At 37.4% G+C, this 18,670-nt stretch overlaps 1 protein-coding gene across 3 annotated transcripts in view; it reads left to right on the top strand.

The window, feature by feature from the left end:
* HIBCH (3-hydroxyisobutyryl-CoA hydrolase) overlaps positions 1-16,984 on the top strand; it is a 43,036-nt gene extending 26,052 nt beyond the window's left edge. For 2 of the 3 annotated variants that reach the window (XM_005145611.4, XM_031045835.2), the window contains 7 exons: positions 227-372; positions 1,295-1,381; positions 3,362-3,420; positions 4,174-4,255; positions 9,552-9,671; positions 10,954-10,987; positions 15,638-15,807. In XM_005145611.4, the coding sequence (XP_005145668.1) occupies positions 227-372; positions 1,295-1,381; positions 3,362-3,420; positions 4,174-4,255; positions 9,552-9,671; positions 10,954-10,987; positions 15,638-15,753 (644 nt within the window). In that variant the 3' untranslated portion in view covers positions 15,754-15,807. Of the gene's footprint in view, positions 1-226; positions 373-1,294; positions 1,382-3,361; positions 3,421-4,173; positions 4,256-9,551; positions 9,672-10,953; positions 10,988-15,637 lie in introns of all 3 variants that reach the window. The other variant, XM_031045834.2, reaches the window with a different exon arrangement.
* Positions 16,985-18,670: the final 1,686 nt, after the last annotated feature.

The following is an 18,670-nucleotide window of genomic DNA, read 5'->3' as shown; positions in this document are numbered from 1 at the left end:
TGTAAATTATGTGCCAGTGAAGAGGTTACAATTTGGAAGGTGTTCAAGAGTTTGCTTGCAGAAAGGGTTTTAATGACAGAGAAATGTCAAACTGAGTCAAGGGGCAAGGGGTGAGAGAGCTGTGCCTAAGTCAGAGAGATGAAAGTGAGACAGGAAGAAATAGCTAAGTTACATGCATGATTGGACAAGTTCTTCTCCCTTCACATTTTTGTTTTGTTTATTACAGGCCTTTTTCCTGATGTAGGTGGAGGATATTTCTTGCCAAGACTATCAGGAAAGACTGGCTATTACCTTGCACTAACAGGATTCCGGCTGAAAGGAAGAGATGTACTGAAAGCTGGCATTGCTACACATTTTGTTGAATCCGAGAAGGTAAGCTGCTAACCAGTGCTAGCAAGGGTGCAACCTACAACCATAGTGACAAGTCTGAATTGTGTAGCACACCAGTATACTTTTTACTAACTTGAGCATATGCAGAGGCACAGTCATATTAGCTGGGCATGAACTGTGAACGGGGATCATAAGATACTCTCAATCTGTCATTATAACACTTGCCAGCTCGTGACAGCTTTGCTTGGAAAAGGGAGCAAATGTTGCTGTCTTCATGGTTCTTCTGTTGAAGGGCATGATTTACTGGCATGATTTACTGAGCATAATAACTGAGGGTGCTTGGAAACTGTACAATTTAGACAACAGTGCCTGAAAGTAGAGATCATTTGTACAACCACAAAGTTTTTAATGTAGGTAACACCTATTCTGTGGTCATAATTAGTCTCCTTAACAGATATCCTATTTGTTCTAACAGTGGTTGTAACAAATAGAAATTAGTATATTTGATAGTGGGAGTCATAATGTAATTTGCAAGGACATAAGTGAAGGAGAAACAATGACTTGCTTTCCTTCTCTGCATAAACTCTCATGGCTGTCATTGTGCAGCTGGCTAGATACTATTTTGAGCATAGCATGGTTGCCAGGTTCCTGCTCTTCCCTCTCAGACTGTTGTAGGCTGGCTTTACCTGCTGCAGCTGCAGCACTGCACTGGGACTCTGCTTTGGAAGCAGAGTTCTTTGCTGATCACTGCAGACATCATTAAATCCATATGGTTCAACACTGCAAAGTGAAATCTGGCTGCTTGTATTGTTTAGTTGGTATGTCTTTGAGATGTCTGTCGAAACTGGGGGGTTGAAGTTGTGTTTATGTCCATATATACTATATAATACTATTACCATAGCACTAATACTCTAAGTAGTACATTTTAGTTTACTTATTTTTAATGAAATCTTATTTATAATAGCTGCCTGCCTTAGAGAAAGACCTGATAGCTCTGAAATCTTCTTCAACAGAAAATATTGCAGACCTACTGAACTCTTACCACATGAAGGTAAATCTGATCAGTTACCAAAAATCAAGTAGGATTGTTACATATATGTAAATAGGAATTCTTTTTTATTTGCAATCATTTGTTCTATGGTTAAAAAATGAATTTACAGTCTCTTTGCACTATAAAGTACCGATTTGTAGCCCTAATGCCAACAGTGGTCAAAATTAAAATTTAGAAGTCCTTCTTTACTTTTTATTCATTTTGGATACCTCTCAAATTCCTACTGTGATAATTTCACTCTATGAATGTAAGGAAGTTTCCAGTCAGGAGCGTGATAATGCAGAAAATGTATTGCTGCTTCATTTCTACCCCCCCTCCTTTATCCTTAGATTTCTAGCATGCTGTGCAGAAGGCAGAATAGATAGACACTAGCAGACTGCAGTTGTTCACGATAGCAAGTGCAGTCTGGGGAATTGGCCTAAAATCCAGGGATTCTGCAAACACAAATGACAGGAGTGGAACTACTGGCCTAATCCAAAGGCCGCAGAAGTTATAATGGCAGATATTAAATGCTACACTGCTCACTTGGAAGTGGTGTTATATTTTCATCCCAGAAACTTTCCTTTTATAAACCTGAAGAAATGATTTTCTAGCTTGATGCAGTTGACAGATTTTAGCATTATTTTGATGCAGACCATCTGCAGTCCAGATTTGAAGCTTGAATTTAAAGACTCAAGTTGTTCCTTTAGTTTCTCAAATATTTTATATGTTTATAAACTTGAGATAATGGAAAAACTGAGTAAGCACAGGAGTTATCAATAGGATAAGTATTACAAGAGTGCAGACATATTGTAAGGAAAGCATCTGAAATCTTAAAGCAGTATTTCCAATGGGAGAAAGGTCCTGTTTTCCCAGTGGACAAACCCATAGTTCTCTGATTTTGCAAGTGAATGTAACTGTATTGATAATACATAATTAGTGTTTGTATAAGACCCATGTAATGATGGGCATGAAAAGGGTTTCTCTTTACAATAAGTTTATTCAATGGCTATTTAGTTAACTCAGTTTAGTTGAGAAGTGTGATGTAATTTTATTTCAAAGGAAAGGAAACTTCTGGAATCAAATCAAGACTCGATGTATTCAGTCAAACCAAGTTATCACTCACTAGTTGTTTAGCTCTGAAGTGAGCGATGTCTACTCTTGTTACTTCTGTTTTGGCATTACTAAGTTAATATGCTAAGATTAAGTAGAAAAATAAATGAGATAATCAGTACTACTATGGGTATTAGCTTATTTTGACAAAACAGAAAGCTGTGAAATAAGAGTGATTATATGTTACAGTATATTTTACAAAATGACAGTGGATGGAAAAGGAAGCAGTGTATTTTTAGTTATCAGAGCTGAAGTGACAGGAAACCTTTCTCAGTTTCAGTTGCTGTTACTGAAAAAATCTGCTTATGTCCTAAATCCCTTAATGCCAAAAGATATGAAACATTTGACAGCCTTCCCACATGAGGCCAGCAGATCTATTACACTCTATTTGTCTAAGTAAAATTTTGTAGAACTACAGAGAAAAGATAAGGAAGAGAAATGCAGGTTGTGTTGTTTTGCTTGTGGTCATTTTGTTTGGTTGTTTTTTTAAATACATACATGCATGCTTGTATATTTTTAATAATAATATTTAAAAACCCTCCGTTTTTTAGTAGATGTTTCTACACTAGCTTTCTTAGTGTATTTGATAGAAATGTACTGATAGAATAAACATGATTACTTGTGTTCAAGATAATCACCCAAATAGGCATACACAGGTGCTCAGACCAAGTATTGCATTGTGGTAACATCTTTAACATTTACAAGATAAGCAATAAGTTCATTTATACACACTGTGAAATAGTAATTCATTAAAAATGTCAGTATTATGAATATTAAATGTTAATTTATTATTATATATTTGTAACACAAGCGATTGAAATTTTTCAGTACTGATAAGCTTTTTGGTCTAAAATAACCAAGTAAAATATGTATTTGCTTTTCCAATAGAGCAAAGGTGATCAAGAAAAGGATTTTGTACTTGATGAACATATGGAGAAGATTAACAGGTATTCAGCAATCTTTGTTCATTTTCACCTTTTGGATAGAGAGCATGAAGTTAAATCCACTAACAGCATCAGTGTTCCACAGATAAGGTGACAGAAACGGCATTCAAGTTAGTAATTTAATTTTTTTTGTATTTAGAGAACTTAATCTGAATCTCATAAAATATTTCATTCAGCGATATACCGAATACTCAAGCATATTTGCCTGATTCATACACCATTATATTAAGCAACTGTCCTGATGCACTTTAAAAGGAACATTTTTCTATAGAAATTGGATGGGCATTTAAGAGAATAATAGTTTAGTTGGACAGGGAATTATATGTAGTACATTCATACTCATTGATACAAGGTCATTTATATGATTGTTTGGAATTTCTGTGTTCTCAGAAAGGGAAGGAGAAATGTGTCATAAGAAGCAGCTAAATCTCTTGAAGTATGGCAGCATAGAGACAAAATATGTTGACACCAAACCAGTAGAATGGAGCTGATAGCTAAACATTTGATGTGTTACAAAAATACAGATAAGACTGATGGCAGTAACAGAAGTTTCTGGATAAACAGAGTTTGTAAGTGAGGCTTATTGAAATGCTAAAGGTTTGTAAAGGAAGAGTTAAATAAAACTGAACAGCAGGGAACACATTGCTAAGAAAAGCCAAGCATGCTTGTTACTATCTGTTCCTAAGTTCTGTGTTACTTGCACTTCACAGGGAAGAGGAAGGTTGAAGCAGTTCACTCATTAACTTTTTCTTTCAGTCTTTTTTCAGGAAATAGCATGGAAGAAATTGTTAAAAATTTAAAGCAGGATGGTTCTGCTTTTGCCATTAAGCAGCTAGAGGTAACATCTATACTATTTTTGTTGGAGTTTTTAAGTGTGGTTCTGTACTGTTTTTTTCCACAGGGCTGACTTTAGTCACCTTCCTAGCATAACTAATACTACATAACATCTGTAGGCCATTGGACTGAGATCCTCAGGCTCTCATATGTAGTCCTATGGGCCTGTCAGTAGTTCTAATCAGACAAGAATATTCCTCTGTAGAATGTGAATACCATCATATGTTGTATAGAATTGTCATCTAGTAAAAAACTCCAAACTCCCTTTCCTTTTCCCCTTCCCACGATCAGGGAGCTATTGGTGACTAAGATTCCTTTTATAGCTTCTCATTTTATTGCCAAGGTTTGGAATAAAACAGTGCCAGAACAATGTTGTTCTTCTTCTTCCATTCCAGATATCTCATTTTGGTAAACAGCAAGCAATTTATCACAAAGGTTTTTTTGATCTTTTTAATGCATTTCTGAGCGTTCTAGTCACTACTTAATCTGCAGTAGTACTACACACTTAATACGCACTTCAGCCTCAAAAATCAGGAAGGAGCTTTTATTCATTTATAAGTAGTGTATATATTATATTTTATCTTTTTCCTTTGAGGTATCTGTATTCAAGTGCCTTGCAAAAGTTTTCCTTGGAACTAGTAAAATATTACTTACACTTGGATAGAGCACAAGCATTTTTCTAACAAACGCTTTGTCTTAGCTTTAGTTCCAGCTTACAGAAGAAATCCTGCTCTTGTAATAAAACAACACCCATCATCTTTGGACTTTCATATGAGCAGTGTAATATAATTTTATAGTGTAGTGTCATTCACATTAAGCATCCTGTCCCAAGATTAGTTGAAGATAGCTTTTCCTAAGTTAATTTCATAGAATTTTGTGGCACTTCAGAACATAATCAGACCTAGAGGAACATAGCCTTTAAAAGGTGTATTGTTCAAAATACAATTTCTATTACAAGGAGTCTGAAAACACTTTGTTACGGAAATGTGTTAACTAGCTATTTTGTTCTGCCACATTTGCTCTGGTAATCCAGACTGGCTTGACTCATTCCCTTTATCTGCAGCCCTGTTACTCAGATCTCCCCTGCTAAAAAGATGGCTTTTTCCCCGGTTGTTTAGAAGTGTATATTTGTTTCATATTTTTAATCTAGAACTTAAAACTATGTCACCTACTTCAAGGGTAGGATTGTGTAATTTTTTCTACTTTAAACAAACGAAAACAAAGCTCTTGTTGCTTCTTGGTTTATTTCATGTCTTTAATAGTACTTTATAGCAGCTTTTTTCTTTCATGTGATTCAAAAATGAATGATTGTCCTTGGAGTTTTTGAACAATTGTCTGTTGCCTGTTCTGTTCAAGAGATGAGACTGTTAATAAGAATTGGTTCTGTCTATACACATATTTGGGGAGGGAGACCCTAAACCCTGCATTTGCTATCAGGTTCAAGGCTTATTCGTGTGAACAAGTACAGAAGTTTCAGACAAGTTTCTAACAGCAAACATTCCGTACTAAGCAGTAGGATTAAGTAAGCTTGTAGGATCAGATATCTGAATTTCACTGTGAAAGGTCCACAAAACCAGTGAAGGAAAATGCATTTATGGGTGAAAAAAAGTTAAAAAAGATTCAAGTATAAATCTGGCTTTCTCCAGGAAATGTTTGCCAGTTAAACTGGAGATTGTGTTTTACTAGGGAGGCAGAACTGTAATTAAACTTAATTGTAGCTGGAGGAAGAATAGTAGCTTGCACCCTGGAAGTTGAGCGTTTTACATCTGCAAACAGAGCACTGTCACATTGCTCAGAGGAGCAGAGTTCAAAGAACTGGTTAGAGCAGGGAACACATAGCAAAACCACGATAGTCTGAGATTATTGGACATTATCTGTGATAGCAGTTTGCTGACTTGTGTGAAGCAAGTAATTTTCCTCATTAGGAGTAACAGTATCAAGAGTATTTCCACAGATAGTAGTTTCCCTTATGTCACTTTATGAAACCAAGATTTCATGTTAGTGTCTGGGTACAGGAACAACAGCACATTCAAATAATAAATACATAGGCTGCAAAAGATTAATTAACAACAATGTGTATGCTTATTTTCTTTATTTCCATGTATACTTCTTATGATGTATATTAGTAAGCTTATGGAATAAGCCCTAATTGAAAGTCTAATACCCTAATTTGGAGGTACACCTTGGTACAGCCACACCTTGGATGTACAGATACCTTTTAGAGTTAGCAAAATGGAACTTCTAGTTCTACTATAGTCCAAGGATGCTGTGGGCTGTTCTGTCTCTGGTATCCTGTTCTGTTTGATCTACAGTACTCCTGCTTTTTACTTTCAGAACGTGTTTGTTTGGCAGGCCTTCACATACCTGATACATGATTTGCATTAATAGAAGACTGTAAAGGTGTTAAAATTCTACTTGAGAGTGGCTTTGTGAATTAATCACATTTCAAACACAGTTACAAATAGGTAGAAAGCCGGAATACTAACATACTTTCTGAACTCTTACTACTAACATATTTTAAAAGTTGTTTACTTTATAGCATTACTTTGTATTTAGGATTTATATGAGCCAAAAAGCTTTGATCTGAGTGACAGAAGTATCACTTCTATGTGGGGTCAAAACCTGAAAAGCATCAGTTGTTTAACTTTGTTTTTACATGATGCTTTCTGAGAACCTTTTTGGCAGGTCATTACACCTTCTGAGCACTGATACTTCGTGAGTTTATAGCCTTAATTGCTACTGAATGAATTCCAGCATAGTGTGCAGTACTGAGAACTACAAAGTACCTTGTCCAGATGTGCTAGTCAGGTCGGGATGCAGACACTAGCTCCTGAAATTTTAAATGGGGATGCAGCAGTGGGTAAGAGAGATTACAAGTATGAAGCAGGATGGTATCTTTGTAGCATTGAACTCAAGAGGATTCTGAAACTCTTAACAGACAGTAAGTGTGATGTATCTGTCTTTAAGCAGTTTTCCTGTGGTACTTTGGCTAGACTCTCATGTTATGTCAAAACTCATCCAGAACCATTGTTCATTGTTCAAACAAATGGTGTGTTATCTCAGAAAGTGATGGGTGTCTTCATCTATTGCAAGGAAAGTGATACACTGGACCTCTGGCAGGGCTTTGTTTTGCTGATTATTCTTTAAGTTAAAGAAAGCTTCCCTCAAGAGCCCTCAGCAGCTCAAATCAGAAACTTTAATGGGCCTTGGAGACAAAGGATGCAGCCACTATTCCAGCTGTTGATTCTTGTAAGGGACTCCATTGAGTCAGTGCCACTTAACTCAGTCACCTTCTGATAGTATCTTACTGGAATTCAGGTGTATTGCAAATTCAGCTTGTAGCTTTCAGGATCATTATGTTGAAAACAGTATGGTCTCAAAATACTGGAATAGATGTCAAATACTTCTATGAAGTCTTATTTGCATTTTAGTACCCCCCACTTCAGCCTTGTCTCCTTTCAGGCTTGTTCCCTGGCACCAATGCCCTCCTCTTTGTACAGAGAATTTATTTATAGATACACTGGTGACTCATCTTTCTGCAATTACACCTACCCATTTTCTTTCCTTGTTCCTCTTCCTTCAGCTTGATTTATGGCAATGCCTCCTCCACCTTCAGCCTCATTGATATGCCAAGATAAGGCAGCTGCTGTATGCTTTCTAGCCAGAAAGAACTCACCATTATAATTTCACCTGTGGAACAATCTGGTTGCACTGTGCATACCATTTCACCTGGTCTGAGTAAAAACTTCCTAATCTAGATGATAGAATGTGAAGCTCAAAGCAGAAAAGGTCCAGTTGAAAGGTAAAGCCAGAAAGTGTATTACAGGACATAAGGGGTCTGGTTAAGAGTTGCTTATGGAATGACCTGCATGGTGATGTAATTAGAGGTGTAGCTGATTTCTTTGTCTGCTGAAAGGCAGCTCATTGTTAGAGGGCTTTACCAGAACTCAGGGAATGTTTACAGTTTGAGCCAGCATTCCTTCTTTCTAAACCAGATTCACGCTTAAGCACAATGGTCAACATGCAAGTAACAGAATGACAGTGCTTTTAAGGTGCACAATTGCACAGCCTCCTGCTTGTATAGCAATTGTGTGTTTTCCAGTTTAACCAGGCAAAATGGGTCACTGGTGTATCAGCTGGTGTCTGGAAAGGGATGAAGAGTAATTGGAGCCAGAAAAAATGTTAATGTTGATGTCTGGAAACCTGCCATTTCAGTCTCTGGGTAAGGACTCTAATGTCTGCAATGAAAATAATGTAAAGAGGCAAATTTTACCATCTGCCACTTTTCAGTAGGGGTAAAAATGTTCTAATTTATAGGATATGTCTATTGTACTGTGAATAGTGGAGAGCTTATAGTTGGATCTACAGGAAAAGAGTCTTGTTTGAAGTAAGAAAACAAAGATGGACAACAGTAACATATAGCTATGTTCCCTCACGAGCCTGAAATCTCTAAAGCTCATTTCTGTTTTAACCAGGTTTTTGTCTTTCTCCCCACCTCCCCCTACTGTTTATTGGCATGCTGATAATTGAAGGATAGTCATGACAGCCAGAGTTACAGCATTTGTTTGTGTGCCTTAAACAGATCCTGTCTGTGGCATAATATTTACAGCCTGTAACTGTTGAAAGGGAAAGCAAGACCTCCAGGCTTCCTATCAGAAGAGCAATGTAGGACTAAATTACTGCAGCATCTGTTGATCCCAGACAAAAAGCTTAGATAAATATGCATTTATATTTAATTTATTTTAATGTTTTTCTTCCACAGTTTTCTTCATATGTTGTGTAGTCTCTGCAGATGATCCTAAAGCAACCGCCTTAAGTTTGTTGCTAGTCTCTCTACTATTACCTTACTACCCTATTGTACCAAATAATACTTTAATTCTGTACAATATCAGCTACAACTTCAGTAACTTGTAAGGGCACTTAAGACTATCTGTATATGATATTAGAAAATAGAGTAACATTGCTTGTCATACACCTTCAGTTCTCAAAAGAATCTGGAAATGGCTTTCAAGCTGCATAAGATTCCCAGGCTAGTAGTAATTTGATCATAAATGATGTGATGTTAGGAGTTCTAGGCTTTCCACAAGTGGTGGCAAACATCCCAGGGATCTTGCCAATAAAAGTTTATGCAATAAATCCTTTTAGTTTGACAGCATGGTGGGAGGGAGCAGGAGGAATAGGTATAACAAAGTGAGCTCAGTGCCGTCATTTACTTCACAAAGTTTAAAATGCAACAAAGACAGACTTGCAAATGTGTCTGAATTGAAGAGAATAAAAGTAATTGTTGTTGTCTTTCACAGACTATTAATAAGATGTCACCTACATCCTTAAAGCTGACTCTCAGGCAGCTCAGAGAAGGTGCTTCCATGACCTTACAAGAGGTACTCACAATGGAATATAGACTGAGCCAAGCATGCATGGTAAGCAAGCAGCTGAGCCCCTTGTCTCTTACCAGCAATGGAGGGGTAGCACATTTATCAGAGACTAAGTTATATACAGATTACATCAGGGACTCACAATTTATAGGTTTTGATTCTCAATATCTTTTGCATATTTGTTAGGCTGTTGCTTTTTTCCAGTTACATCTCTTTATACGAAGCTTGAAGGAGTAGCAGTAGTGATTTGTGTTATACCTTAGTTACTGGACTGCTCTTATCTCAACCTGTGGGAGTTACATTCTTCTGATTCTCCTCACCATCCCTCTGGGGGGGGGGGGAAGGGAGGGAAGGAGTGAGAGAGCAAGCTGCATGGCTGGGCTTAAACCACAACATACTGTAATATAGGAAGTTTTGCATTTGGACTGTAATTTTAAACCCTTGGTGTTCTCAAAGAGATTTCCTGTTTAAATTACTTAGTCCTCAGTTCCCATTAGCAGTATGGGAATAGTTGTATATCACTGCCTTTCAGGAGTGCTGTGATAAGTTTATTAGAGAAAGCAGGAGATTTTAGTACTGTCTGTAGTAAGGCCTGAGTACTTATGTGTAACATATAAGGAAATAATCCTTTCAGTAGAATATAGTTGCTAAATGAATTATCTGAACAAACTCCTCATAAAGTTTCCCCATGGCACTCTAATTACTAGTTTTGTGATATTTTAAGGTAAGATTTTTATGTATTTGATTATTTGTGATAAAGTAAATACTTGAAAAAGGGGAAAATATATCAATTTCTGATATGGTGTAATGTCTGCCAGTATGCTTGCCATAGCTTTCCTGAAACTAGTATTGTTGCTCCATTGCTAGTGAAGCATCCTCATGGATTTAAATGTTACATTTACCTTTATAAAAAAATCCCTGGATATTTCCAGAGTTCTATTTAACTGCAAAGTGTTCCAGTTGTGCAGAATACCTCACAATCCCTGATGGTTGTCCTCTCTCTGATGAATTTCTGATCCTACATGCCTCAGTCCCCATCATGCAGAACTCTTTAGAAAAATCTGACATTTAACAGAGAGAAGGCTGCATTGCATACAAGTTGACTGATAATCAAAGTTCAACAGACTGATTTTAAGAGTTGTGGCTGCATTTAAACAGGAGGTCATAGAGCTCTAATAAGTAAGGAGCAAGTAGGACGATACGAGAACAGTACAAGTGAGATTTAACTGAATCTTGAGAACTTGTGTTTCAAGCAGAGGTGGGATAGGGAAAGATGTACTAAATAGAATCTGTCATGTTACAGCTTTTTTTCCTTTTAATCTTTCAGAGACACCCTGACTTCTATGAAGGGGTTCGAGCAGGTAAGCATGCACACCAGAAACATTTCTCAAACTTCATAATATGCAAACTCACTGTTGTGTTGCTTCTGTGAAGGTTAAGAAAAGTGCATCCAGCAGCAGCCCAGAGAAAACTTCTGTACTTGCTCCAGTTTTTACTTACTAGACTCCTGTATAGCCAAAACCTTACTATTTTTCTCACAGTGTAACAGTCATGTTTTCTTCGTGTAATCTCAGTTTCCTGATGTTATTTATTCACCTGCTAATACAGCACCATGAAAAGGTTTCACCAGTTCATTGGGAAACGTCAAATATATTTAATGCTAGCAGTAGTGAGTAGCTATGGGTATCATTTGTGTGTCCAGGTTTAGTGTTGCCACATAGCTGGTTCAGCCTGCTATAAGATGGTGTAAGACTTGAAGAACATGGAAATTTGTTAGAACAGAGACTAACTCCCATGTCCAAAGTGTATCTATATAGAGATGTCTTACTATCAAAATATATATGTAAACTTACATATTTCAGCATTTTAAAGCATTGGTCAAGGTAGGTAAGGGTACAAGTAGAACAGTGGCTCAGGAAGTTCATCTAGGGGACAGACTTAGATTTTGTCCTTGATTCTACTGCTGATTCACTACAGTTTGTCAAACCCAATGTCACATCTGTTAGAAACTATTGTAATTATTTATGTACTGTACAACAGGAGGTGAAACAATACACAAATACTTCCTTTGCCTAGGAGCTTACAGTACAAGACGTTTGGATGAATAACACTTTGGCGTTGAGGGAATCTGACTTTGAATTCAAAGTCAAGTATATATTACTAACTCCTTCTCATTTTTTAATATCTGTCTTGATAAAGTAGTTTAAAATACACTTGAGTAGTAGATACCAGTTTGAGTGTTCACTATTAGTAATACTGTATTAAAACCTGTGGTGAGAGATATAAAATTTGTTTGTAGAGCATGGGAAAGTTTTCTGATTTTAATCTTTAGTTCTTACTGGCAGAGAATGCTTTGAAGAATTGACCCCATTGTGTGGTAAATTCTGTTGAATTCTGTTCTGTACTTTTGAGAAGTACATGGTTTTCATTGTGTTGATAATGGGGACAAGGGTATTTTACAAAGATCATTCCTAGGATATATTCTAAATCACCATATAAGCTTTTGAAGTGACAAACTCAACGTCTGAGAGTCAGATGAACACCAAGCCAAATTGTAACTTGTAATGCCTAAGGTCATTAAACCATACGGTGATGAAGCAGAGGACAAAAGCAAATCACTTGTCAGTATGTCCAGTAAATTACACAAACTGCTCATAAAGAAAGAAATTGCAAGAACAGCAGTTGGGAAAGATTCTCTTTTACACAGGATGATGTAGCAGACTCAACTATATCAGGAAGAAAAAAACAACCCACCAACATACTGAACATAATTTTTAATAGGAAGTAAGTTTATTAAGACTTTACTGGATCAACCAGTGGAAAAAAAAAGAAAATAATAAATAAAATACTAGCTTTTTATTTATTAAAGCATTACATTTCAAGCATTTAAGAGCCAGCTTTTGACCCTGTCCACAGAGGATCTAGCACAAAGTAAAGATATAATAATCAGATTTTAGGTTTCAAAGGTTGTTTTTCAGCAGCCATAGGTCAGGTTCTAATAACAGCTTTTATTTGCTTCAAACTGTAATTTTAATAGGCATGCTAGGGAAATAGTTTGTTGAAAAGCCTTTAAAACCTGTTTTGACCTGAAGTCAGAATTTCTTTCATCCAGTTTTCTTTCAGCCAGACTGAAAATAGGCTGGCAAGCAATATTCCTCTCTGATACTTGTGATTTGGGCTACTAAAGAAAAGCCAAACCTTCTAAAGCATAAACTATACAGATCATATTTCAGCAACATTTTTCCATATAATGGTAGATGTGGTCTTTGAACACTTTAGGTATCAATTTTTCACCTTGATTTACAGGATAATACATAAATTAAGAAATGCATAGTTCTGCATAATTTCCAAGAATGTTGATTTTCTATTCTTACTGCAGAAGCAAAGCAGTCTTTTTTAGTGTCAGTGCTCAAACACATCCAGGTGGACTACAATCTCAGCAGCCTGAGGGGACAAAAATCTGCTAAATTAGCCTAACTATTTGTGCAGGAATGTACAGCTCAAATGGAATTATAAAGGCCGCCTACATATTGCTGATCCTGCAAAGATGTTATTTCTGTATGGCTTCTGCCCTCTCTCCTGCAGTGCTGGCAGCTGGCAGATGTGAGCCTAACCCTGGACACACAAACCCCCTGCAGCCAGTGAGTAGGTAGAGAGATTATATTGCAACCAGCAGAATTTTAGGTGCTTAGAAATACCAGCATTGTGACTGTACTTACCCTGCCTTAGAAGTCTTCAGAATTTTGGTTCTGCTCTTGTAGTGATCAATCTCAAGCTGGAGAAACACAGAATATACAGATGTTAGTACAGAAAGGAAGTATTTTCAAGGTACTAGTAGAAAACAAATATTTTAAGTCATATAATATTAAAGGCTTCATTGGAGAGAACATAATAAGCATTCACTTATCCACCAAACTGGCCACAGATCCAAACAGAAAGGTTAACTTGAGTACACAGTAGTGCTATAGAATAAAAAATTGTCAGCGATTCCTGCTGTATTTCAGAGTTGAAGCTGTAGCAGTATACACATGGACTTTTTTTTTTTTTTCTTTCTAAAGCATCTCTAGTCAGTATTGACTTTTGTGGATGACCATTAAGATTATTTTGGCCAGATTGTAAACTACAGCTAAAGTTGAATAAAATCATTAGATAAGTCATACTCCAGTGGAATAAATATACTTGATTCAGGACAGTTATGTATTTTGACCCTAACCAATCAGTGGCTTCACATCACACTGTTTTAACTTGTAAGATCTTAACTTTTCAGCAAGTTATCCAGGTGAGTAACCTAGTAAAATCACTCTTACAGCACATTTTTTTTAAAGAATTGCCCATGTGGATTCTACTCCATGTAGAAGTACAGCTTTGATCTATCTAGGGGTTTTCTTTTAAAAATTACTTTTTATTTCTATCCGAGGAGTCCTTAGTCCTCTATTTGCAGTTAAATGGATGCAGGGCTCTGATTCTCCTTTCACTTTGGAGGTGCATGATAAACAGTTGTGATGCCTGGTTGTCTTTAGCTATATTCAGAAATATTAATTAATGCAGCTGTTATTTGAATGGTATTTATTTTCTAGGCACTTTCCAAGTGTTGGTTATAGAGGGAAAAGTTAAAAAGACATTTTGAAATCACTTGGGTTTTTTACCACAAACAGCCATAATGCTTGTCTTCCGATATGACACAATCTTTAGGTAGGCATTCCTTCCATTAAATCCAACTCCTTTGTGTACTTGACATCCTAGATGGTTTTAGTTTAGTCACCAAGCACAAAATCTGTTTAGAAAGACATGGCAATTTACCAAAACCACCGGCTGTTTCTCTTCAAAATATCTAGGCTCTGTAAGTATCTTCTGTCTGCATACCTTTAGAGCCATCCTACTCTTCATCAGAAAAATCAACCAATCAGACAGACCCCCTTGTTCTCAGCATATTAAGTATTGAGAGGTGTTCCCTGGCCATCCTCCCTTATATGCTGTGGGTGGTGTTGGTCAGGAGGTCTCCAGGACACACACTGCCCCATCTCCAAATCAGCTGCTGATACCACACATCTGAACGGAATGTGTGTTGAGGAGGAATGTTGAGTGCATCCTAGAAGGCCACAGTTACTATAGCTGTTCATTTTAAGTTATAAAAAAAAAAAATCACATTTTTGAATAGCACCTCTATGGGTTTTCTTGGAGCCAAAAAGGTGCTTGGAAGGATGCACTGGAATTCCATTCATACTGATAATTTTTATACACAAATAAATTCTCTCTTGTCTTACCACTGTTTACTAATGCAGCTGTTCTTGCTGACATGCCTTCAGCATTTCTGCAGTACAAGGAATGCTTTTTTTATTTTCTTGCTATACATGAAATTCATTCACTGACGATTTTGTTTTCAGTAATGTACTAGTACACATGTAAAGTACACATCCTAAGCTTATACAGAGCTTCATAGTTAAATTTATATAGGTCTGCAGTATCTGTCAGTACTTACGAATAAATATTCTTGTATTTGCCCACAAAGATACTCTGCTTTACTCTTTCCTCGTTAGTTATTTCATTATTAGTTTATATGATGTGTTTAAATTAGCTGTAGGCATTAAACACCTGCTTTGCGTCATCTATATTCTACAGTCAGATTCTGCAGAGATGCGAAAGCCCTTATCCAGAAGGAGAATCATACATACTGTTTCCAGTTTCACATGAAAAAGTCAGGCAAGAGTAGTAGGTCTAACAGAAAACACTAATTTGAGGTCTATTCTGTCAAAGCTTGGGCTACTTCTGAAGTTACCCACTGTTTCTTGTATCATTAGGCAACTCCCAGGTACGTCTCCAGGCAGATCACAACTCAAGACTCTTCATTAAGTAGAAATAATGTATGTTACAAAAAATTTGTCTTCTTGAGAACATGCTGATTTTTCTTCCCTATGTATTCACTGTAGTTATTTGTCTGGATGCAATCTAAAGTCATCTTATTTAGAGAAAGTTTACAAGTAACTTTTGTGTTTTTGTACTCCACCTGACAGTGCTGATTGACAGAGACCAATCCCCCAGATGGAAGCCAGCTGCTCTAGAAGAAGTCAGTGATGAGTTTGTGGACAATTGTTTTAAGCCATTGGGAAGCAATGATCTCAAGCTATAAAGATCAAGCCTATTGACTTAACATCTGCTTAAATCTACGATATAAAAATTAATAGTAGTGTGATAAAGTTTGGTAAGACTCAGCTAGCCTGAGATTCGTAAGTAATTTTTTGCATTCAGGAAGATGCTCTTTTGTTATGCTGCCATAATGGCAAATAATCTCTGGTTAATAAAGGGAAAAGGCAAATTGATATTTTTACTGCTTTATGCAATGATTAACATTTTATTTTTTGCATCAACTCTTAGTTTAGGAGGAACCTTTGAGGGACAGAGCAGACTTAAGGGGTGACCCTAACAAGCAAGAAGTTAGGAGACCTTTTGTGTTCTTGGCTCTGTCACTGATCTGTTAAGTTTGTGTTGTGCCCCAGCTTATTATTTATACAATGAAAATAAACAAGTAAAGCTTTAAAACAGAGCTACAAAGGAAAATGCAGGATATAAGAAATCCATGGTATTAAGTAGCCTTTTAAATAAAGGGTCAGACAGACACATTATTAGTCTGAGAGAAATTGTTCTATTGCTCTAACATTTGGTCAGTACTCAGTTTTGCTGTGTGATGTAGACATTGTTTCAAATGTCATAATATTTGAGAGCCTAGAGCACACTTCTGTTATAAGAAGGACCTTTAAAAAAAGCTGTAGAGTTGAACTGCACTATTAGGTTTTCATGATTTAAAAAATAGCTAATTTTTCTTGGTCTTATAGAGGTGTGAAGAAATAACTGTCTCAGACCTTCCTCTGAACACTAAGCATTGATGTTAGTGATTGTCGAATGATTTTAGTGGTAGAGATCAGCCCAGCCCTAACACTGCAAGTGCCTGGAGTTTGTAGTCCAGGTTCCTATTTGCTTGTGCCCATGAGCATCCAATCTGCTGGGTGGAAAACCTGTGAAAAGTAAAGGGAATGCAGCAACATGTACTGAAGATCACGAACAGGGGAAAATATTAAATATCTGCTGTACATGGATTGTATAGATTTTTTAAGACATATCTTAATGAATGTATTTGTTGGGATCAAAATTTAAATATACATCAAAAACCAGATTAAGATTGTTGTCTGTGCATTAAAGGTTGCTTGGTTCTGATACTATTAATACTTGGTTATATGACATAATCAGAACTCCTTGATAAAACTATAATCTTGGGGGGAGGTACTGTTAATTTTTCCGTAGTGTTTGCAACAACACATAACTGTTAGTCTTTCTTCAACATTAAGACTGCATGGTTAATCAAATCCTGTATCAGTATCTTTTCCTACTTGTTTCTACAGTTATAGGCAGGTCACAAAACCAAATTTTGGCTTCTCTGAAGGTGAACCACTGGGACTAAAGGAAGAAAACTTCTGTCCCAGTAACAATAACAAAAAAATACTGTCAATAATCAGCACTGGAGAATCAAAAAGTCAGAACTCCAGCACTGCTATTACAGAGTTTTCAACACTGATTGGGCAGAGTTTATTACTGACAGTGTGGGTCTACAATGGCTTAAAGCTTCTTCCTTCCTAGAAGCTGTTGCTTGGAAACAAAGCCAGGGAAATTCAGGCATCAGGGTGAACTACTAAAGTGACTTTCAAAGAACTAGAGGAGAGCAAAATCATGAAAAAATAGCACCTTGATTTGTCACTAGATAAAACTGTCCAAATTTAACCTGCAAGTTAATCTTACCATGTATGTATTGGTTATGAGGCAGTCCTAGAGCTTAGTTTCAAAAGTAGTTAAGAGATTTCATTAATACTTTCTGGATAATTCTGAAAATAAAACTTGAATTTCTACCTCATTCTGATCTGAAAGAAATTTAAATCTTCCCTCTTTATTTTTTGAAATTTTTGTATGCTTTAGATTCTTAAACAGTCATAGAATCATAGAACAGTTAGGGCTGGAAAGGACCTTAAGATCATCTAGTTCCAACCCCCCTGCCATGGGCAGGGACACCTCACACTAAACCATATCACCCAAGGCTCTCTCCAACCTGGCCTTGAACACTGCCAGGGATGGAGCATTCACAACTTCCCTGGGCAACCCATTCCAGTACCTCACCACCCTCACAGTAAAGAATTTCTTCCTTATATCCAGTCTAAACCTCTGGTGTTTAAGTTTCAACCCATTACCCCTTGTCCTGTCACAACAGTCCCTAATGAATAGTCCCTCACCAGCATCCCTATAGGCCTCCTTCAGATACTGGAAGGTGCTAGGAGGTCTCCATGCAGCCTTCTCCAGGCTGAACAGCCCCAACTTTCTCAGCCTGTCTTCATACAGGAGGTGCTCCAGTCCCCTGATCATCCTCGTGGCCCTCCTCTGGACTTGTTCCAACAGTTCCATGTCCTTTTTATGTTGAGGACACCAGAACTGCACACAGTACTCCAAGTGAGGTCTGACGAGAGCAGAGTAGAGGGGCAGGATCACCTCCTTTGACCTGCTGGTCACACTCCTTTTGATGCAGCCCAGGATAATGTTTGGCTTTCTGGGCTATAAGCGCACACTGTTGGCTCATGTTCATTTTCTCATTGACCAACACCCCCAAGTCCTTCTCCGCAGGGCTGCTCTGAATCTCTTCTCTGCCCAACCTGTAGCTGTGCCTAGGATTGCTCCGACCCAGGTGTAGGACCTTGCACTTGGCATGGTTAAACTTCATGAGGTTGGCATCGGCCACCTCACAAGTGTGTCAAGGTCCCTCTGGATGGTATTCCTTCCCTCCAGCGTATCAACTGAACCACACAGCTTGGTGTCATCGGCAAACTTGCTGAGGGTGCACTCAATCCCATTGTCCATGTCACTGACAAAGATACTAAACAAGACCAGTCCCAACACTGATCCCTGAGGGACACCACTTGTTACTGGTCTCCAGCTGGATATTGAACCATTGACCACAACTCTTTGAGTGCGACCATCCAGCCAGTTCTTTATCCACCGAGTGGTCCACC

The sequence above is a fragment of the Melopsittacus undulatus genome, chromosome 8 (assembly GCF_012275295.1).
Source record: "Melopsittacus undulatus isolate bMelUnd1 chromosome 8, bMelUnd1.mat.Z, whole genome shotgun sequence".
In the NCBI taxonomy this organism is placed as follows: Eukaryota; Metazoa; Chordata; class Aves; order Psittaciformes; family Psittaculidae; genus Melopsittacus; species Melopsittacus undulatus.
Note: the sequence above shows the minus strand (reverse complement) of the source record. Positions and strands in the feature narration are given on the sequence as shown.